The sequence below is a fragment of the Zonotrichia leucophrys genome, chromosome 15 (genome assembly GCF_028769735.1).
Source record: "Zonotrichia leucophrys gambelii isolate GWCS_2022_RI chromosome 15, RI_Zleu_2.0, whole genome shotgun sequence".
NCBI lineage: Eukaryota > Metazoa > Chordata > Aves > Passeriformes > Passerellidae > Zonotrichia > Zonotrichia leucophrys.
The window spans coordinates 13826019-13840367 of NC_088185.1; the positions used below are offsets into that span (position 1 = coordinate 13826019).

Genomic DNA, 14349 nt, shown 5'->3' on the forward strand with positions numbered 1-14349 from the left:
CCTTTTGACTTAGAGATGGATAGAGGTGATTCCCCTTCACTGCCCTGCAGAGCCAGGGGGAAACACCACAGGCTTTTGCTCAGGATTTGTGCTCCTGGCCAGGCAGGAGGACTGTGAGCTGGAGAGGCCTCTTCAGGAGCTCCTCCTCCCACAGCTTTCTCCACACCTCAGTTTCTTCATGACAAACACCTGAGCACAGAGGATGTGCCTGCCCTTCACGTAGCTGCTCCAGAGCAGAGTGAGTAGAGGCAGAGGAGCAGAATCTCAGCCTCTCGCTCCATCCAGAACTGCATCCAGGGGATGGGATTTGGGATAACTGCTCCATTACAGAATCACGGAGTAGTTTGGGTTAGAAGAGACCTTGGATTAGAAGCTCATGAGCAGGAACACCTTCTACTATCCCAGGTTGCTTCAAGCCCTGTCCAGCCTGGCCTTGGGCACTTCCAGGGATCCAGGGACAACCACAGCTGCCCTGGGCACCCTGTGCCAGGGCCTGCCCACCCTCATAGCCAAGAATTCCTTCCTAATAACCCATATAATCCTGCCATTCGTCACTAGGAAGCCATTCCCCCTTGTCACTCCAGGTCCTTGTCCCAAGTCCCTCTCCAACTCTCTTGGAACCCCTTTAGGCATGGGAAAGAGCTCTAACGTCTTCCTGGAGCCTTCTCCAGGCTGAACACCCTCAGCTCTCCCAGTCTGCCTCCGGAGCAGCCCAGGCTGCAGCCTCTGGAACGTCTGCATGAACACCCTGCATCCCGTTTCTGTGCGGCTTCAGAAATCCAGACTCCCTGGGGGTGCCCACCCTGGGGTCGCGGAGACACCCCTGTGTCTGCCCCTTCCAGGGGCTGGAGGTGCCGCCCCGGTACCGCAGGCTCCGCTCCCCGCCCCGGGAGGAGCCGCGGGCCCGCCCTGCCGCCGCCCTTCCGCCGGGCCCCGGGAGGCGGAGCCGGCGGCGGCGGCGGCGCGGAGCAGGTGAGGCCGGGGCCGCTGCAGGGCCCCCGCCGCCCTCGCAGGTGAGCGACAGCCCCTGGGACCGGGAGCCGGGCTGGGATCGGCGCTGTGCGGAGCGTCCTGGGGGAGCGCGGCCGGGATCGGGGTCGGGGCTCGGCGCCGCCCGGAGCCGGCATCGTGGCGGGGCTGAACAGGGGCGAAACTGTCGCCTCTCGCCGCCCGGGATTAATCCGGAATCCCTACACACCTTCCTCGGTCTGGGGGGTCCCCACCCTTGGCCGCCGAACTCCGTGGATGCTCCGTGTCCAGTGGGCACCGAGCTCCGCATCCTCCCAGCTGCGCCTGTTGCGTTCCTTGGGATTGGGGACCCCGGTACTGCCAACGCCTCCGATCGCGGGGACCTGGATGTGCAGGGCTGGGAGCCTCAGCCAGCACGGATTGTGCACGTTGTCCTCACGGGCCATCATCGGTGCTGTCATTCCATCTCCTCGTGGGCTTTTCACGACCTTTTGGCCTCCGAGATGTGGACTCTGCTGTGGGGCTGCACCAGCCCTCCGTGCAGGACATGTTTTTTTACGTAGGTGTGGGGCTTCTGACACAGGAAGGAGGGCAACTGGGAGGGGAGACTGTCCCCAGAGTCACCAATCACATGGAGCAGCTGGGAAGCAGCACCTGAATGTCCCTAGTGCTGTGTCCTCCCACTGTCATGATGGCAGTGCCAGTGTGCCTCGTCCCTGGCACTGCCTGGTTCTTGGTCTCCCTGGAGACTCGGATGGGAGCTGCTCTGGACTTCTGCAGCAGCTTCTGGGGAAGCAGCAGGATTCTGGGAGCAGGGAGATGCTGCATGCCCCCGTGGTGGGGTCCTGGCACAGCAGGGCGAAATTCAAGTAGATGTTGGATAAGGTGCAGAGGAGGCAGCAGGGAAGCCTTCATCAGGGCCAAAGCAAACTGGTTTGGGCTTTAATGGGGAGATGCTGCCCTGCGAGTGCTGTGGTTTGCCTGCCACCTGGCACACTGGCACATGTCCCTGTCCTGTGCCACGCCTGCATCTCTGCTGAGCTCTGTGCTGGCTGAGGAGCCAGGGACGCCTGGAATGCACCCTGGTGGCTTTTCCACCCTGTCCCCAGCACTCGATACCTCACTACCAAGGGAATGTTCATCTCTCCCTCCCCCTCTAGCAGGTCGCCAGGCAGGATCTCACTGCTGAGGACCCCTCACTCTGCTGAGGGCAGGGCCCGCTGCCTCCACGATGGCGAGATGGCTGCCCCGCTCCACCGACCTGACCCGCTTCTGCCAGAAGCTCAACCGGGTGAAGACCCTGGAGGATGACATGATGGAGACATCCTTTAACAGATGCCTTTCCACCATCGACTTGACGCTGCTGGGCATCGGGGGCATGGTGGGCTCTGGGCTGTATGTCCTCACGGGCACCGTGGCCAAGGAGATCGCCGGCCCCGCCGTCATCGTCTCCTTCATCATCGCCGGCTTTGCCTCACTCCTGGCTGCTCTCTGCTATGCTGAGTTTGGAGCCCGTGTACCCAAGACAGGCTCTGCCTACATGTTCACCTATGTGTCCGTGGGTGAAATCTGGGCTTTCCTTATCGGCTGGAATGTGCTGCTGGAGTACATGATTGGGGGGGCTGCAGTGGCCAGGGCCTGGAGTGGCTATCTGGACTCCATCTTTAACCACAAGATCAAGAACTTCACTGAGACCCATGTGGGTGCCTGGCAGGTGCCATTCCTGGCCCACTATCCAGACTTCCTGGCAGCTGCCATCCTGCTGGTAGCTACTGCCTTCATCTCCTTTGGGGCCAAAGTGTCCTCCTGGCTCAACCACGTCTTCTCAGCCATCAGCATGGGTGTCATCCTCTTCATCCTCATTATGGGTTTTGTCCTCGCACAGCCCAAGAACTGGAGCACCCAGGAGGGTGGCTTTGCCCCATATGGGCTGTCGGGCATCATGGCTGGCACAGCCACCTGCTTCTATGCCTTTGTGGGCTTTGACGTCATTGCAGCCTCCAGTGAAGAGGCCAGGAACCCACAGAGGGCTGTCCCCAGGGCCATCGCTTTCTCCTTGGGGCTGGCCACCGGTGCCTATATCCTGGTGTCAGTTGTGCTGACACTGATGGTGCCCTGGCACACGCTGGACCCTGACTCTGCCCTGGCTGATGCATTCTACAGGAGGGGCTATGCCTGGGCAGGGTTTCTGGTGGCTGCTGGCTCCATCTGTGGTGAGTACAGGCAGTGGTGGGAGGGAGCTCCCCACCCTCCTGCCTTGGGGGCTGGGAACAATCTCCAGTTTGGGTTTGGGTCTGATGGGGTCTTCCTTCTTCTACTCATCCCTCAGCAATGAACACAGTTCTGCTGAGCAACCTCTTCTCCCTGCCACGCATCGTCTACGCCATGGCCGAGGATGGGCTCTTCTTTCAGGTCTTCTCCCGAGTGCACCCCCGCACACAGGTGCCCGTGGTGGGCATCGTGGTCTTTGGGCTGCTTATGGCCCTGCTGGCCCTTGTCTTCGACCTGGAGGCCCTGGTGCAGTTCCTGTCCATCGGCACTCTGCTGGCCTACACCTTCGTGGCTGCCAGCATCATCGTGCTGCGCTTCCAGCAGCACAAGGGGGATGTCCCCGCCGCGGGGGCTGGCGGCCGGCCCAGCGCTGAGCCCCACGAGGGCCTGGCCGGCGGCGAGCTGAAGGAGTACGAGTCCTTCTCCGACAAGCTGAACCTGGTGGACAGGGACAAGGGCAAAGAGCAGCGGGAGCCAGGGCAGCTGAAGGCAGCTTTTGAGCCCTACCTGGAGTTCCTCAGCGACTTCTACCCAGGTGAGGTGGTCACGGTGGCTGTGGTGACCTTGATGGTGTCTGCCATCTGCCTCTGCTCCGTCTTAGTGTTTGGCAACACCCACCTCCACCTGCCCACCTGGAGCTACTCCCTGCTGCTGGTCCTCTTCAGTCTGGGCTTCCTGCTCAGCCTCCTCCTCATCTGGGCACACGAGCAGCAGCACAGCACCCAGACTTTCCAGGTATGCCCAGGGCCCAGGCAGGAAATCCCTCTGCAGGGGTGAGGGGAGGTGGGAGCAGCTCTGATGGACCCGCAGGGCTCCCAGGCACAGCACTTTGTTGAAAGCACTACAACTGCTGAAGGAGGAGGAGAGAGGAGAGGAAGAGGATGTTTGTGGACACCCTGTGTGGGGAGTGTTGGTGCCTCTGCTGTTACTCTGTGTGGCCACTGGTCCCCAGGAGAGGACATCCCCAGCAGTTGTGTCCATCCCATTGGATGGATCCCAGGGATTGCTCCTGTCCACCCTGGGCTCCCTTCTCTTCATCCTCACAATTCCTCTGCTCCTCTCCTACCTCAGCTCCTTACTTTGGCTGCCCTTCAGCTATGTGATGGAACCCATTTTCAGCCTCCAAACCACTTCTATGCCTCTTGTGCTCCCCCTCTCCTGTTTTCAGCCCACCTGAGCCCTGATTAGTCAGTGCAGCTTCATAACACCAGTGGTGATACCACTTCCCTGCCATGCCCCTGCCCTGGCTCCTCTAGCAAGGACCACGTTGGCTCAGGATCACTCCAGGAGCTTGTTTGGTCCTCATGATGATGCCTGTGCCCACCCTGCCAGCATGGCTCCCAGCTCCTGGCTCCATTGTTTCTTTTCCTTAAAAAAAGTGCCACTTCTAGAAATCTCAAGGTGACAGTCCCTTTGTCCCACGCATTTGCCAGTGCTGTGTTTTGTCCCTATAATTTTAAAGGCTGAGAATGTGGTCCTGCAGGTGTCACCCCCTGCCAACTCCTTTTCTCCTGCAGATCCCTCTGGTGCCCCTGTCCCCAGCGCTGAGCATCATCCTCAACATCTACCTGATGCTGAAGCTCAGTTACATGACGTGGCTCCGCTTTGCCATCTGGCTGCTCTTGGGTGAGTGCTCCCATGGCTGCTCCAGGGAGGGGGAGCAGGGTTTGTCTTGGACTCTCCAGCTCCTTTGGCAGTTCCTCTCCCCCATTTATGGGTCAGTAAAGCGTATCCCGCCCCTTTCTGCCTCCAGTTCCCCTTTGGAGACACAAGGTGAGGTCTCCCATCATCTCCTGAGCCTCTCTGTTTCCCAGATTGTTACAGCTTGTTCCTGTTAAAAGTTCAAATCCTCCTTAAAGCCCTGGGCCAGAACCACCCCCTGCTCCTGCGGCAGCTCCCTGGGGCTCAGGAAGTCCTTCCCTTTCCAGGGACTGAGGGTGCTCCCCTTGCTCTTAACATGCTTATAACCTTGGGCAGGACACTTTTCCTCCTGCATGCGGCTCAGTTAAGCCCCCGTGGTGCTTTATCTTCTCGCTCTGCTGGGTTACTGGCCACATCCGTGCCACATTCCGCTGTGGTGCCAGCCATGCTGGTGCCAGCAGCCAGACAGTGCTGGAGCCCCTGCTGTCCCTGTCCCCGCTGCAGGCTTGCTCGTCTACTTTGGCTACGGCATCTGGCACAGCAAGGAGAACCTGCGGGAGCCGCGGGCCCAGCGTGTCAGCGCGCGCTACGTGGTGTTCCCGGGGGGCAGCCTGGAGGAGCGGGTGCAGGCGGTCCAGCCCAGCTGCCAGCCTGCCGCCGGGCTGCCGGACACCGACACGGATGATGGCAAGAGATGACAGCCCTGCCAGCGGGGGCACCTGGAGACGGGAGTGGCGGAATCTTCTCCCGCAGTCAGGCGAGAGCCCCACGCCCCTGCTCCTGGTCCTGCTCCTCTGACAGCAGAGCCACTGCGGCTGCCCAGGCTGTGGGGCTCCACCTGGAGAGGATGGGGATGCTCACCCTTCCCCACACACTTCTGACAGGTTGTGGAGGGGCTGGCTGCCTCCTTCCCCATCCCCTGCACTTGAGAGCTGGGTCTCAGCCCAGTGCCTGCCCTGCTCATGAGGAGCTGTGTCCTTGTTCACCTCTCCCCGAGCTCACCCTGGCACTGTGCCGTACATCTCCTGTCTGCCAGCACATCTGTGCAGCTGGGCATGCAGAGGTTCCCCAGGGACCAGGACAGGCAGCCCAGTGCTGCCCATGCTGACCCTCATCCTGAGTGCAGCCCCCCTCCTCCTGCACAGTCCCCTTGGGAAGGAGGCAGGGGCCAATCCTGCATCCCCACAGGCACCCCTGCCATCCCTCTGCCCAGGGCTGCTCTCCTCAAAGGCTGGAGCTGAGGGAGCTGAGGGGCAGCTGGAGACAGGACATGGAGAAGGGATATGGCCAGAGTGGGTGGCTGGGAAGGCACCCTGGGAAAGCCAGTGGAGGCTGGCACAGCAAAAGCCCAGCTGCATCTTCCCAGCTGCTCGAATTGACTGTCTGAGGGGTGGACTGGGGGCCATGCCCACAGGAAGATAATGCCATGGCCAGGCTCTTGCCCCAGTCCTGAGCAGGGTGTGGATGCTCAGGACCCCAGGTACATTGCCTTGTCCCTGGAGGTCCCCAGTGGCATCCCTGGGCCGGTCTGCCTGGAGCCAGCTCCCTACTTCTGCACCTCAGCAGCACCACTTGCCCCACCATGGGGACTCAACCCCCCATGCTGCCCCTTCCAGGCTCTCTAGGGCCTGGGACAGGCTCAGCAGGTGCTTTTTTGGTATTGCCCCCTCCCCAGCAATCATCCCCATGCTTTGGGGTCACCCCAGCTGCAAGGATGCCATGGTGGTGTCCCCAGCAGCCCTGCTGGAGCCACCCCTGGCTGTTTTGCCCATGAGCCCATGGTCAGTGAAGCGTGAGGCTGCCAACTTGACAGGCCTTGCAGCACGGACACCCTGCCCCATCCTCATCCTCTGCATGCTGCAAGGGGCTGGGGCCTGTGGGCAAGCTGTTCCATCACTTCTTGCAGGCCAGTCCCTGGGGGACCCTAGAGAGACTGTGGTTACCCTCAGTAGGCTACGCTGGCTCTGGTGAGCCCCTCTGTCTGCCAGCCCTGCTCTGTCCCACCTTGTCCCTGCACTGCCGCCACTGGTGCTGTGGCCCCGCTTGGCACCTCTGTGTCGTGGCTTGTGAGCAACAGACTGATTTGATCACCTCATAAACACTGTTTCCTGCCATGGCTCTGACTGGTTGTGATCTCTGTGTCCCCAGGACTCAAGGTGGGAAGCACTCCCCAGCTGATGCTCAGGAAAGCCCCCCCAGAAAGCAGGGACAGGGAGGGTGCCCCCTGCCCCCCTGCTGCCACCGGGGTTCCAGTCATGAGGACAAGCTCCAGCCAGACCCACAGAAACCAGGACCCCACGGGGCTGGGGTGGGCTGGGGCTTGATCCTTACAGTACACAAATACCCTGACACTGACCCAGATAGGACTGAACCCCACTGTGAGCAGTAAGGACAGTGCTGAGTCAGCACCAGGGCAGGGTTACTAAAGCTGCCAAAGGATGTGAGAACTGGTGCAATTCATAGGAATTATTTATAACCCACAGTCACCCCCACACTGTTGTTCTCTAGGGAAATGTCCTTCCTGGGATAACAGAGTCCTTCTTCATTAAAAAGCAGGTGTTCAACAGGCACCCAGGGAGGCACAGGCTGAACTCTCCTTAGTGACTCAGCTTTAATCCCCGTAATAAAGCCATTGTCAGCAGGACAAAGGCAAGTAAAAAGATCCACAGGACACAGAAGGAAAAGGGAGCCCAGTGCAGAGCTGGGGAAGGGCAGGAAAGTCCTCACAGAGAGGGATGGGCTGAGGGTGACTTTTATGTTCCCCTGTGGAGGAAAGTCAATGGCAGTCACATCTCTCAGCTCTCCTAGTAGGGGTCTCAATCAGCCTCTTAAGCTGTAAAAGGCCAAAGAGTTATTGAATGAGCCTTGTAACCATTGATATTTATTCTATTTAAATCTATTCATTTCTAAAAATGCACAGAAATCCCTGTTAGGCTGTGGCACACAAAGCACAGGGTCCTCCCCAGCAGAGCAGGAGGTGCCAGGGATGCAGCCAGCAGGGTATTAAAGGATTGGAGTGTAATTCTCTGGCACCTGGAAAGCCGGTGGGGCCTCCCAAGCACACTTGGGGGTTTTTTTTGTAATAGGATTACAAAATTGGTTGTTTCATGTGTCATACACTATCCTACAGTGGTAACATGCTCTGCACAGAACATTTATTAATTAATTTTTAATTGACTACTCAGTAATGTACACAGAAGGGGGATGGCAGCAGCCATTCTACAGGAATTTGTTCCTGAAAATTGTATTACCAGAGAAAAAAATCCAAACTAATCAGCAAAGAAGGCTTTAAGCAACAGGCTTTAAAATGGCAGCCTGTTGTAAGAGACAACACTGGCTGCCCAATCCATACTCTCGATTCCAAACAGATGTAAAATGAAACCAGTCCCATGTGTAACTCCCAGAACTCTGTTTCATGGAGCTCCAGGAGCAGCTACTTGCTGCTTCCCTGTGGCTGACCACACACTTGTTTTCCAGAGCAGTACCCTTCTCCAAATTAGCTTAAAAGTATAAATAAAGTCCTCTATTTTCTGGAAGCCATGCAATGATGTAGTCAGGCTGCAGGAAATCAATCTCTTTCCAGAGCTGCAGGGAGCTATGTGGGTCAGTGCTGGTGTGGCCGGTGCTGGGGCTCTGGGAACTGGGAAGGGCTTTATGGGCCATGGGGCAGCAGCAGCTCTGGCACACGTGCTCTGAGCTGGATTAAGAGGGTTAATGTGAGTCCTGGATGATAATCCCCACAGAGAGCATGGGAGTGGACAGGCAGTAGCCAGGGCTGGCTGAGCCTCTCCAGTGATGCTGCTGGACTGGGAGAGTAGCTGGCAGGGCAGTGCTGGTTTGCTGTGCCCTGGGAGGACAGTTTCCATAAGGCAGCTGCAGCAGGACAAGGAGAAATGCAAATCCAGAGGGGAATAAAATGGGATTTGTACTAGAGAGAAAATCAGTGTTGGGGCTGCCTCCTACCCCCTTTAAATGGCAGTGAGTAACCAAGCCTGTGGCCTTTAGCCCTAGCTGCAACTCAGGGGTGCTCCAGGGATGGACACACGGACTGAGACAGTGATGACTTTGGAGGCTTCAGGGCACAGAATCACTGCTGCAGCCCATGCAGCCCCAGGGATGGGACCAGTAGAAGCTGCAGAGATCTCTGGGCTGTGGGAGCTCTTACAGAGATCACTGGGTTGTGGAACCCACACAGATTGCTGGGCTCTTGCTTGGGAAAGCACAGGGGAGCAGGAGTTGCAGGTGCACAGTTTAATAACTGGAATAAGCAGCTGCCTGCAAAGTTGAGCCTTGTCCATGCCGGAGGGAAGAAAAGGGGAACCCCAAGCACTGGAAGGGGGTGGTGGTTTGCACCCAGGAGAGAGCATCTCCACATCCTAATTAAATGACTTCCCAGCCTCATGTTTCTAAATTATCCCTCCCCCCCCCCCGCCTCCCCCAGCTCTGAAAGCAGCACAGATGAGCTGCAGGGCTCGGGGAGGCTGGCCGTAAGTAATCCTCTCATTATCCTGCCCTGCTCCCCTCCTCCTCCTGCAGACACAGCCCGAGGATGAGGTAAGCACCACGCAGCATTCCAGGCTGCCAGCAGCGGTGTATCTGCTCCTGCCACCAGCAGGGGAATGGCAGGTGGCAAGGAGGTCGTGTTGTCCCCTTGTCCCTGCACGATGTGCTGGTGGTCAGGCAGGCAGGTGCCCAGGTCATTCCAGAGTGTTTGTGCTGTGTCTCAGCAGCCCTGCAGCCACAGCTGTTCTTGTCTCAGCCCTTTCCAAGGAGCTGTGCAAGCAAGGGCACAAATGCCGTGGGCCCATCCCTGGGGCACAGGCTCCTCCAACACCAGATGGATCCGCTGCCTCTGCTTTGGGGCAAGGCAGGAAACGGCCATTGCCCCACATGTAACACACCACACACACACAAAACTGCAGCTGCTGCCCTCGGTCATCTTAGCAGGTTTTTCCAACCTTACAGATTCTGTAAGAGGAGAATAAATCTTCCCCACATACACAGGAGGCATGGAATGAAGCAGTGGACTGAAACTGCCATGAGGAAGATTTAGGCAGGAGACCAGAAACATTTCCTGAGGCAATGACAGCTTGGCCTGAGGTTGTGAAACATCTGTCAGATGCTGGCAGGAAGGAGCTGCAGCGAGTGACTCCTCTGGAGCCAGGATGGCTGATTTCTCAGTACCCCACACCTCTCTTGCTAGGCTGGAAGCATTCTAGGGCAGCCAGTCCTTGCTGGAACAAGAGCCAATGCACCTCTGGGCATGGCAGCACACTCAATATCCTAAAGGAATGAAAGTGCTCAAGAAAAATACTTGGAAAACACAAAAACCCCTTTGCTGTGTGGCAGGAGCAGCTGGAGCCATGCTGGAGGCTCCACTGCCCAGCCCTGCCTCCAAAGTTAGTAAGTGCTACAGGAAGAACTTTGGGATCACCTCTGTAACTTACACCAGAGAAGTTCCACATGGAATCAGGCAGTGAGCTTCCCTGGAGCAGTAATGCTCATTTTCCAGAAACAGGCAGCTGGAGCAGCCCAGAGCACTGCAGCAAAACAAGCTAGCAGATCCTTCTGAAAGGTGACAGGGACATCAAGGCTTCAAAAGGCCACTGAGCAAAGTGAGAGCTACTCAAGAATTCTGGATAAATACCATTAGTGGCAATCAGTGTGGATTTGTGTAACCTCTGTGCTCCGACTCAGGACCTGGAAAGAGGCAGCAGTGCCGGTGTGCTGTAACACCTTCATGAGGCATCCAGCTGCTATCTGTCACTTTTGCAAAGAAAACAAAAAGGAACAACATGGAATTGACACTTGGACCAAAAAAAAAAAAGGCTCAGTACTAGAATCATTGAATCCCTTGTGAACAGGGATTCAACAAGTCTTCTGGTGAATTATTCCAAGATTGGTTTCCAACATAGAGAGAACACAACTGAATTTGAGGAAAGAGGAACAGTGATTCCAGCAGGGGAGATCAGCAGATAAATTTGGAGTAACTGTTATTTCAGCCTAACAGAACTACAGTTCTCAGAGTAAGTCCCGACATGTTAATTCCTCACAACCCTTGGCAGCAGCTGCCAAAGCACAGCAAATTCCCACACAATCCTCCCGGGCAGCTCCAGCTCCAGCTCCCTCTTCTCCTGGCAGCCCTCTGAAAGGCAAACCCCCCCTGGGAACAAGGCAGGCCTGTGCTCGGTGTCCCTCAGGACAGCGGGATGCCCGAGGTCCCCATCCCAGTGACACTGCCCAGAATAACACTGCTGGCTCATCTGGTGTGTTCAGGTTCTCAAGTGGTTTGCTGATAGGTTTGCTGAGGCTAAAACCACACAGTTCTGACTCTAGTGACAAGTTAATGTGTCAAAACATGGGCAAGTGGATCTTCTGCAGCTGGTGAATAAGGACAGACTTGGAGTGTACTGTTTCATAGGATTTTAATCTGCATCTCTTGTTTGGAGAGCGCAGGGAGGGCTAGGGGCAAAGGACATAACAGAAGCAATAAATGATAAAAAATATTTTAAAATATAAGTACTAACACTGATTTAAACCAAGCCCAAAAAGCTTCTGTGTTCAATACAGAAAGTTTTCATCTGGAGACAGGCAGTGTCAGGATGGTTCTGATGTTTTTAGAGACAGCGCAAATTTAAAGCCTGCAGCCTGTATTTATAAATTACATTTGCAAATGGTTTGGACAGACAGTTCTGAGACCAAAGCACAGGCTTGATTTACTAGATACATAACTATAAAATGATTTGTACATTTATAGGACAGACCCTGCTGGGTAAATAATATCATTATTTTCAACTAAAGAAGATAAACTTTATAGAATCACAGAATGTTTTAAGTTGAAAAAAACCTCTAAGACCATTAACCCAGCACTGCCAACTCACCACTAACCACCAACATGTGGTCTCTTTCAGCCTCAGAGGCTGGAAGAACTGCTTCTTATTTAGGTGAGTAAAATTTTTGTAGAATAAAAACAATATACAGACTACAAAACAATAACTGTATTGATTTATGAATCAGAAATTAAAACCATTCAAAACATTCATTATAGTAATTTTGACTCTAAAAAGGAAAAATCTAGAAACAGAGAAATGAAAACATCTGTGACATGCCCATAGATACTGGATGATTTTCCCCTCTTAATTCCAAGGTCCATGTGCTCCCAGGTCATAAATGACTCTTGGACAGGCACAGGCACAAGGCCAACAGCACATCAGCTTCATGTGAGCTTTCACAGTTTAACAACAGGAGTGAAAACAATTCCCTGCTCCAAGCCTTTGGCCAAGACACCTGACCTTGGCTATGGAAATGGTTCCAGCTGATTCTAAGTTTAATCCAATGTTTTCTGCTACAGCCTTTCCAAAAATCTCCCCTAAGAAAAAATACATGAAACCAAACAGCTTAAGAGTTAAAAGGAAGCTTGGGTTGGTTAATGTACTTCTCTGCAACTGTCTGTATTACCTCTAGGGGATTAAAACATCCTTTCCTACTTCATTTACCACGAGCCCAAAGCAGAAGCTGCCAGACAGTGAAGCATCTCTGTTCTTTGACCTCGTGTTGCCAAGGCAGCAAAGAGGGACTGAAAGTGTAACAAAGCCAGGGGCTGGTGCTTACAGGGCAACTGGGACTGCGCTGCTCCTTCTCCTGCTGGTGGGGCCTGCCAGGGAGCTCCTGGTCCTGGAACCCCTCCCAGAGATGCTGGAAATCCAAATAGGTTTGCTCAGCAAGTGTTCTGTGAGTTTCCAATGGGGCAGGAAAAAAATAAGGGTGTGGGCAAGGACAAATGAAAAGGACAAATGAAAAGGAAAGCATGTCCATGCCTGAAGCCAAGCCAGCTGAGGAGAACTGTTGGACTGTAAAATGACCAGGAGGTGAGGAGGACAGGGGTGGTGACGAGCAGCCACTGCAGCCATCAAAGGTAAAGCCAAGGAAAGCAAGCAGGAACTTGGAATGAAGGAGGTGGAAGGCTGGGCTGTTCCTGGGGGCCAGAAGTGGGGAGGATTAAGGTTGTTTCCTCTCCTGTGAGCCAAAGAAGGCCACTGAAGACATAAAGGATGTTCAAGGAGGAGGCTGTAGTGGGTGAGATATGTGAGGACTGAGGATTGTAAAGCAGTGGATGGAGTGGACATTGAATTTTGCATGAAAGACACCCAGGGAAAACATGGATCTGGCACACAGCATTTCAGAAATATTTACAGTTAAACAGAAGCATGGCCATGACCTTGTGATTATACAAAAGATACTACAAAATCAAATTATTTTCTCCATCCACAGATAGTAGAGACAAGAAAATTAACTGTAAGGGACCTCAGAGAACTATTCCAGAAAAAATAAACTTAACAAAAAAGTTTATCATCAAAAAAAAAGGTTTACCATCAAAAATTAGTAGGAAAGACTGTACTCTTTTATGGTCCAAACTACACATTTCTAAGAATGCTGTGCCTGCTGAAAGCAACTTCAGGTGGGACTACCTGTCATGAATGTACAGAAGGTTTATCATTTCTTCCTAAAAATATTAATTTAAAAATGTGGAGTACTCCAGGGGAGATGACATAAAGAAAAATTCTTTCTGAGATGTACTGATCCATTTACACATCCCATCCCACCTGCATCCACGGCAGGAGACAATTCTGGTTCCTGAGCACTTCAAAGCAGTCTGATAGCAAATCCCCTCTGCTGGCCACCATCCATCTCATGTGGTGAGCCCTGGGCTCTGGAAGGTCCCCAAAACTCCAGCAGGGCAGTCTGGAATGGGTCCTTGACGTATCCTTGATGTAAAGCTTGGGCTGCTCCACCATCCAGAGGAATGACATCATTTTCATTAGCTGGAAAGAAAAATTGTCCCTCCCTTGGTCGGGAACTGGTCTGTACTGGTTTAGCACAGCCTGGGAGAGCTGGGGGTGCTCACCTGGGGAGGAGAAGGCTCCAGGGGAGAGCTCAGAGCCCCTTGCAGGGCCTGAAGGGGCTCCAGGAGAGCTGGAGAGGGACTGGGGACAAGGGATGGAGGGACAGGACATAGGGAATGGCTCCCAGTGCCAGAGGGCAGGGATGGATGGGATATTGGGAATTAGGAATTGTTCCCTGTGAGGGTGGGCAGGCCCTGGCACAGGGTGCCCATCCTGGATCCCTGGCAGTGCCCAAGGCCAGGCTGGACATTGGGGCTGGGAGCAGCCTGGGACAGTGGGAGGTGTTCCTGCTATGGCAGGGGTGGTACTGGGTGGGCTTTAGGGCCTCTTCCAGCCCAACCCATTCTGGGATGCTCGTTTTGGGGAGAGCCCGCGGCTGGAAGCGGCGGAGGCTCGCCCGGCTGTCTGGCAGGCCCCGCGGCCGGTGTGTCCCTGTCACGGCCGGTGTGTCCCGGCCCCGTCCCGGTGTGAGGGCTGCAGGCCCGGCCCGAGAGCTCTCCCCGTCCCCGCCGCCATGGCAACGGGGAGGGGCGGGGCTGCGGGAGGGGAGGGACGGGGCTGCGGG

General features: G+C 55.1%; 1 protein-coding gene across 2 annotated transcripts; it reads left to right on the forward strand.

Moving 5' to 3' along the window:
- The first annotated feature begins 931 nt into the window (after positions 1-931).
- SLC7A4 (solute carrier family 7 member 4) lies at positions 932-7790 on the forward strand. Of its 2 annotated transcripts, none has more exons than XM_064726891.1 (5): positions 932-1013; positions 2133-3182; positions 3299-3975; positions 4758-4866; positions 5386-7790. In XM_064726891.1, the coding sequence occupies exons 2-5, from the start codon at positions 2201-2203 to the stop codon at positions 5577-5579; spliced, it is 1962 nt and encodes a 653-aa protein (XP_064582961.1). In that variant the 5' UTR covers positions 932-1013; positions 2133-2200; the 3' UTR covers positions 5580-7790. The 2 variants fall into 2 exon arrangements, with proteins under 2 accessions (XP_064582961.1, XP_064582960.1); XM_064726890.1 differs by having other exon boundaries at positions 2130-3182; positions 5386-7609.
- The last annotated feature ends 6559 nt before the right edge of the window (positions 7791-14349 follow it).

Bases quoted from the DNA above. Each gene is read 5' to 3' on its own strand.
- SLC7A4 (XM_064726891.1), top strand. From the start codon at position 2,201: ATGGCGAGATGGCTGCCCCGCTCCACCGACCTGACCCGCTTCTGCCAG. The intron at 3,976-4,757 runs GTATGCCCAGGG...TTTCTCCTGCAG, and splicing joins ACAGCACCCAGACTTTCCAG to ATCCCTCTGGTGCCCCTGTC. The intron at 4,867-5,385 runs GTGAGTGCTCCC...TCCCCGCTGCAG, and splicing joins TGCCATCTGGCTGCTCTTGG to GCTTGCTCGTCTACTTTGGC.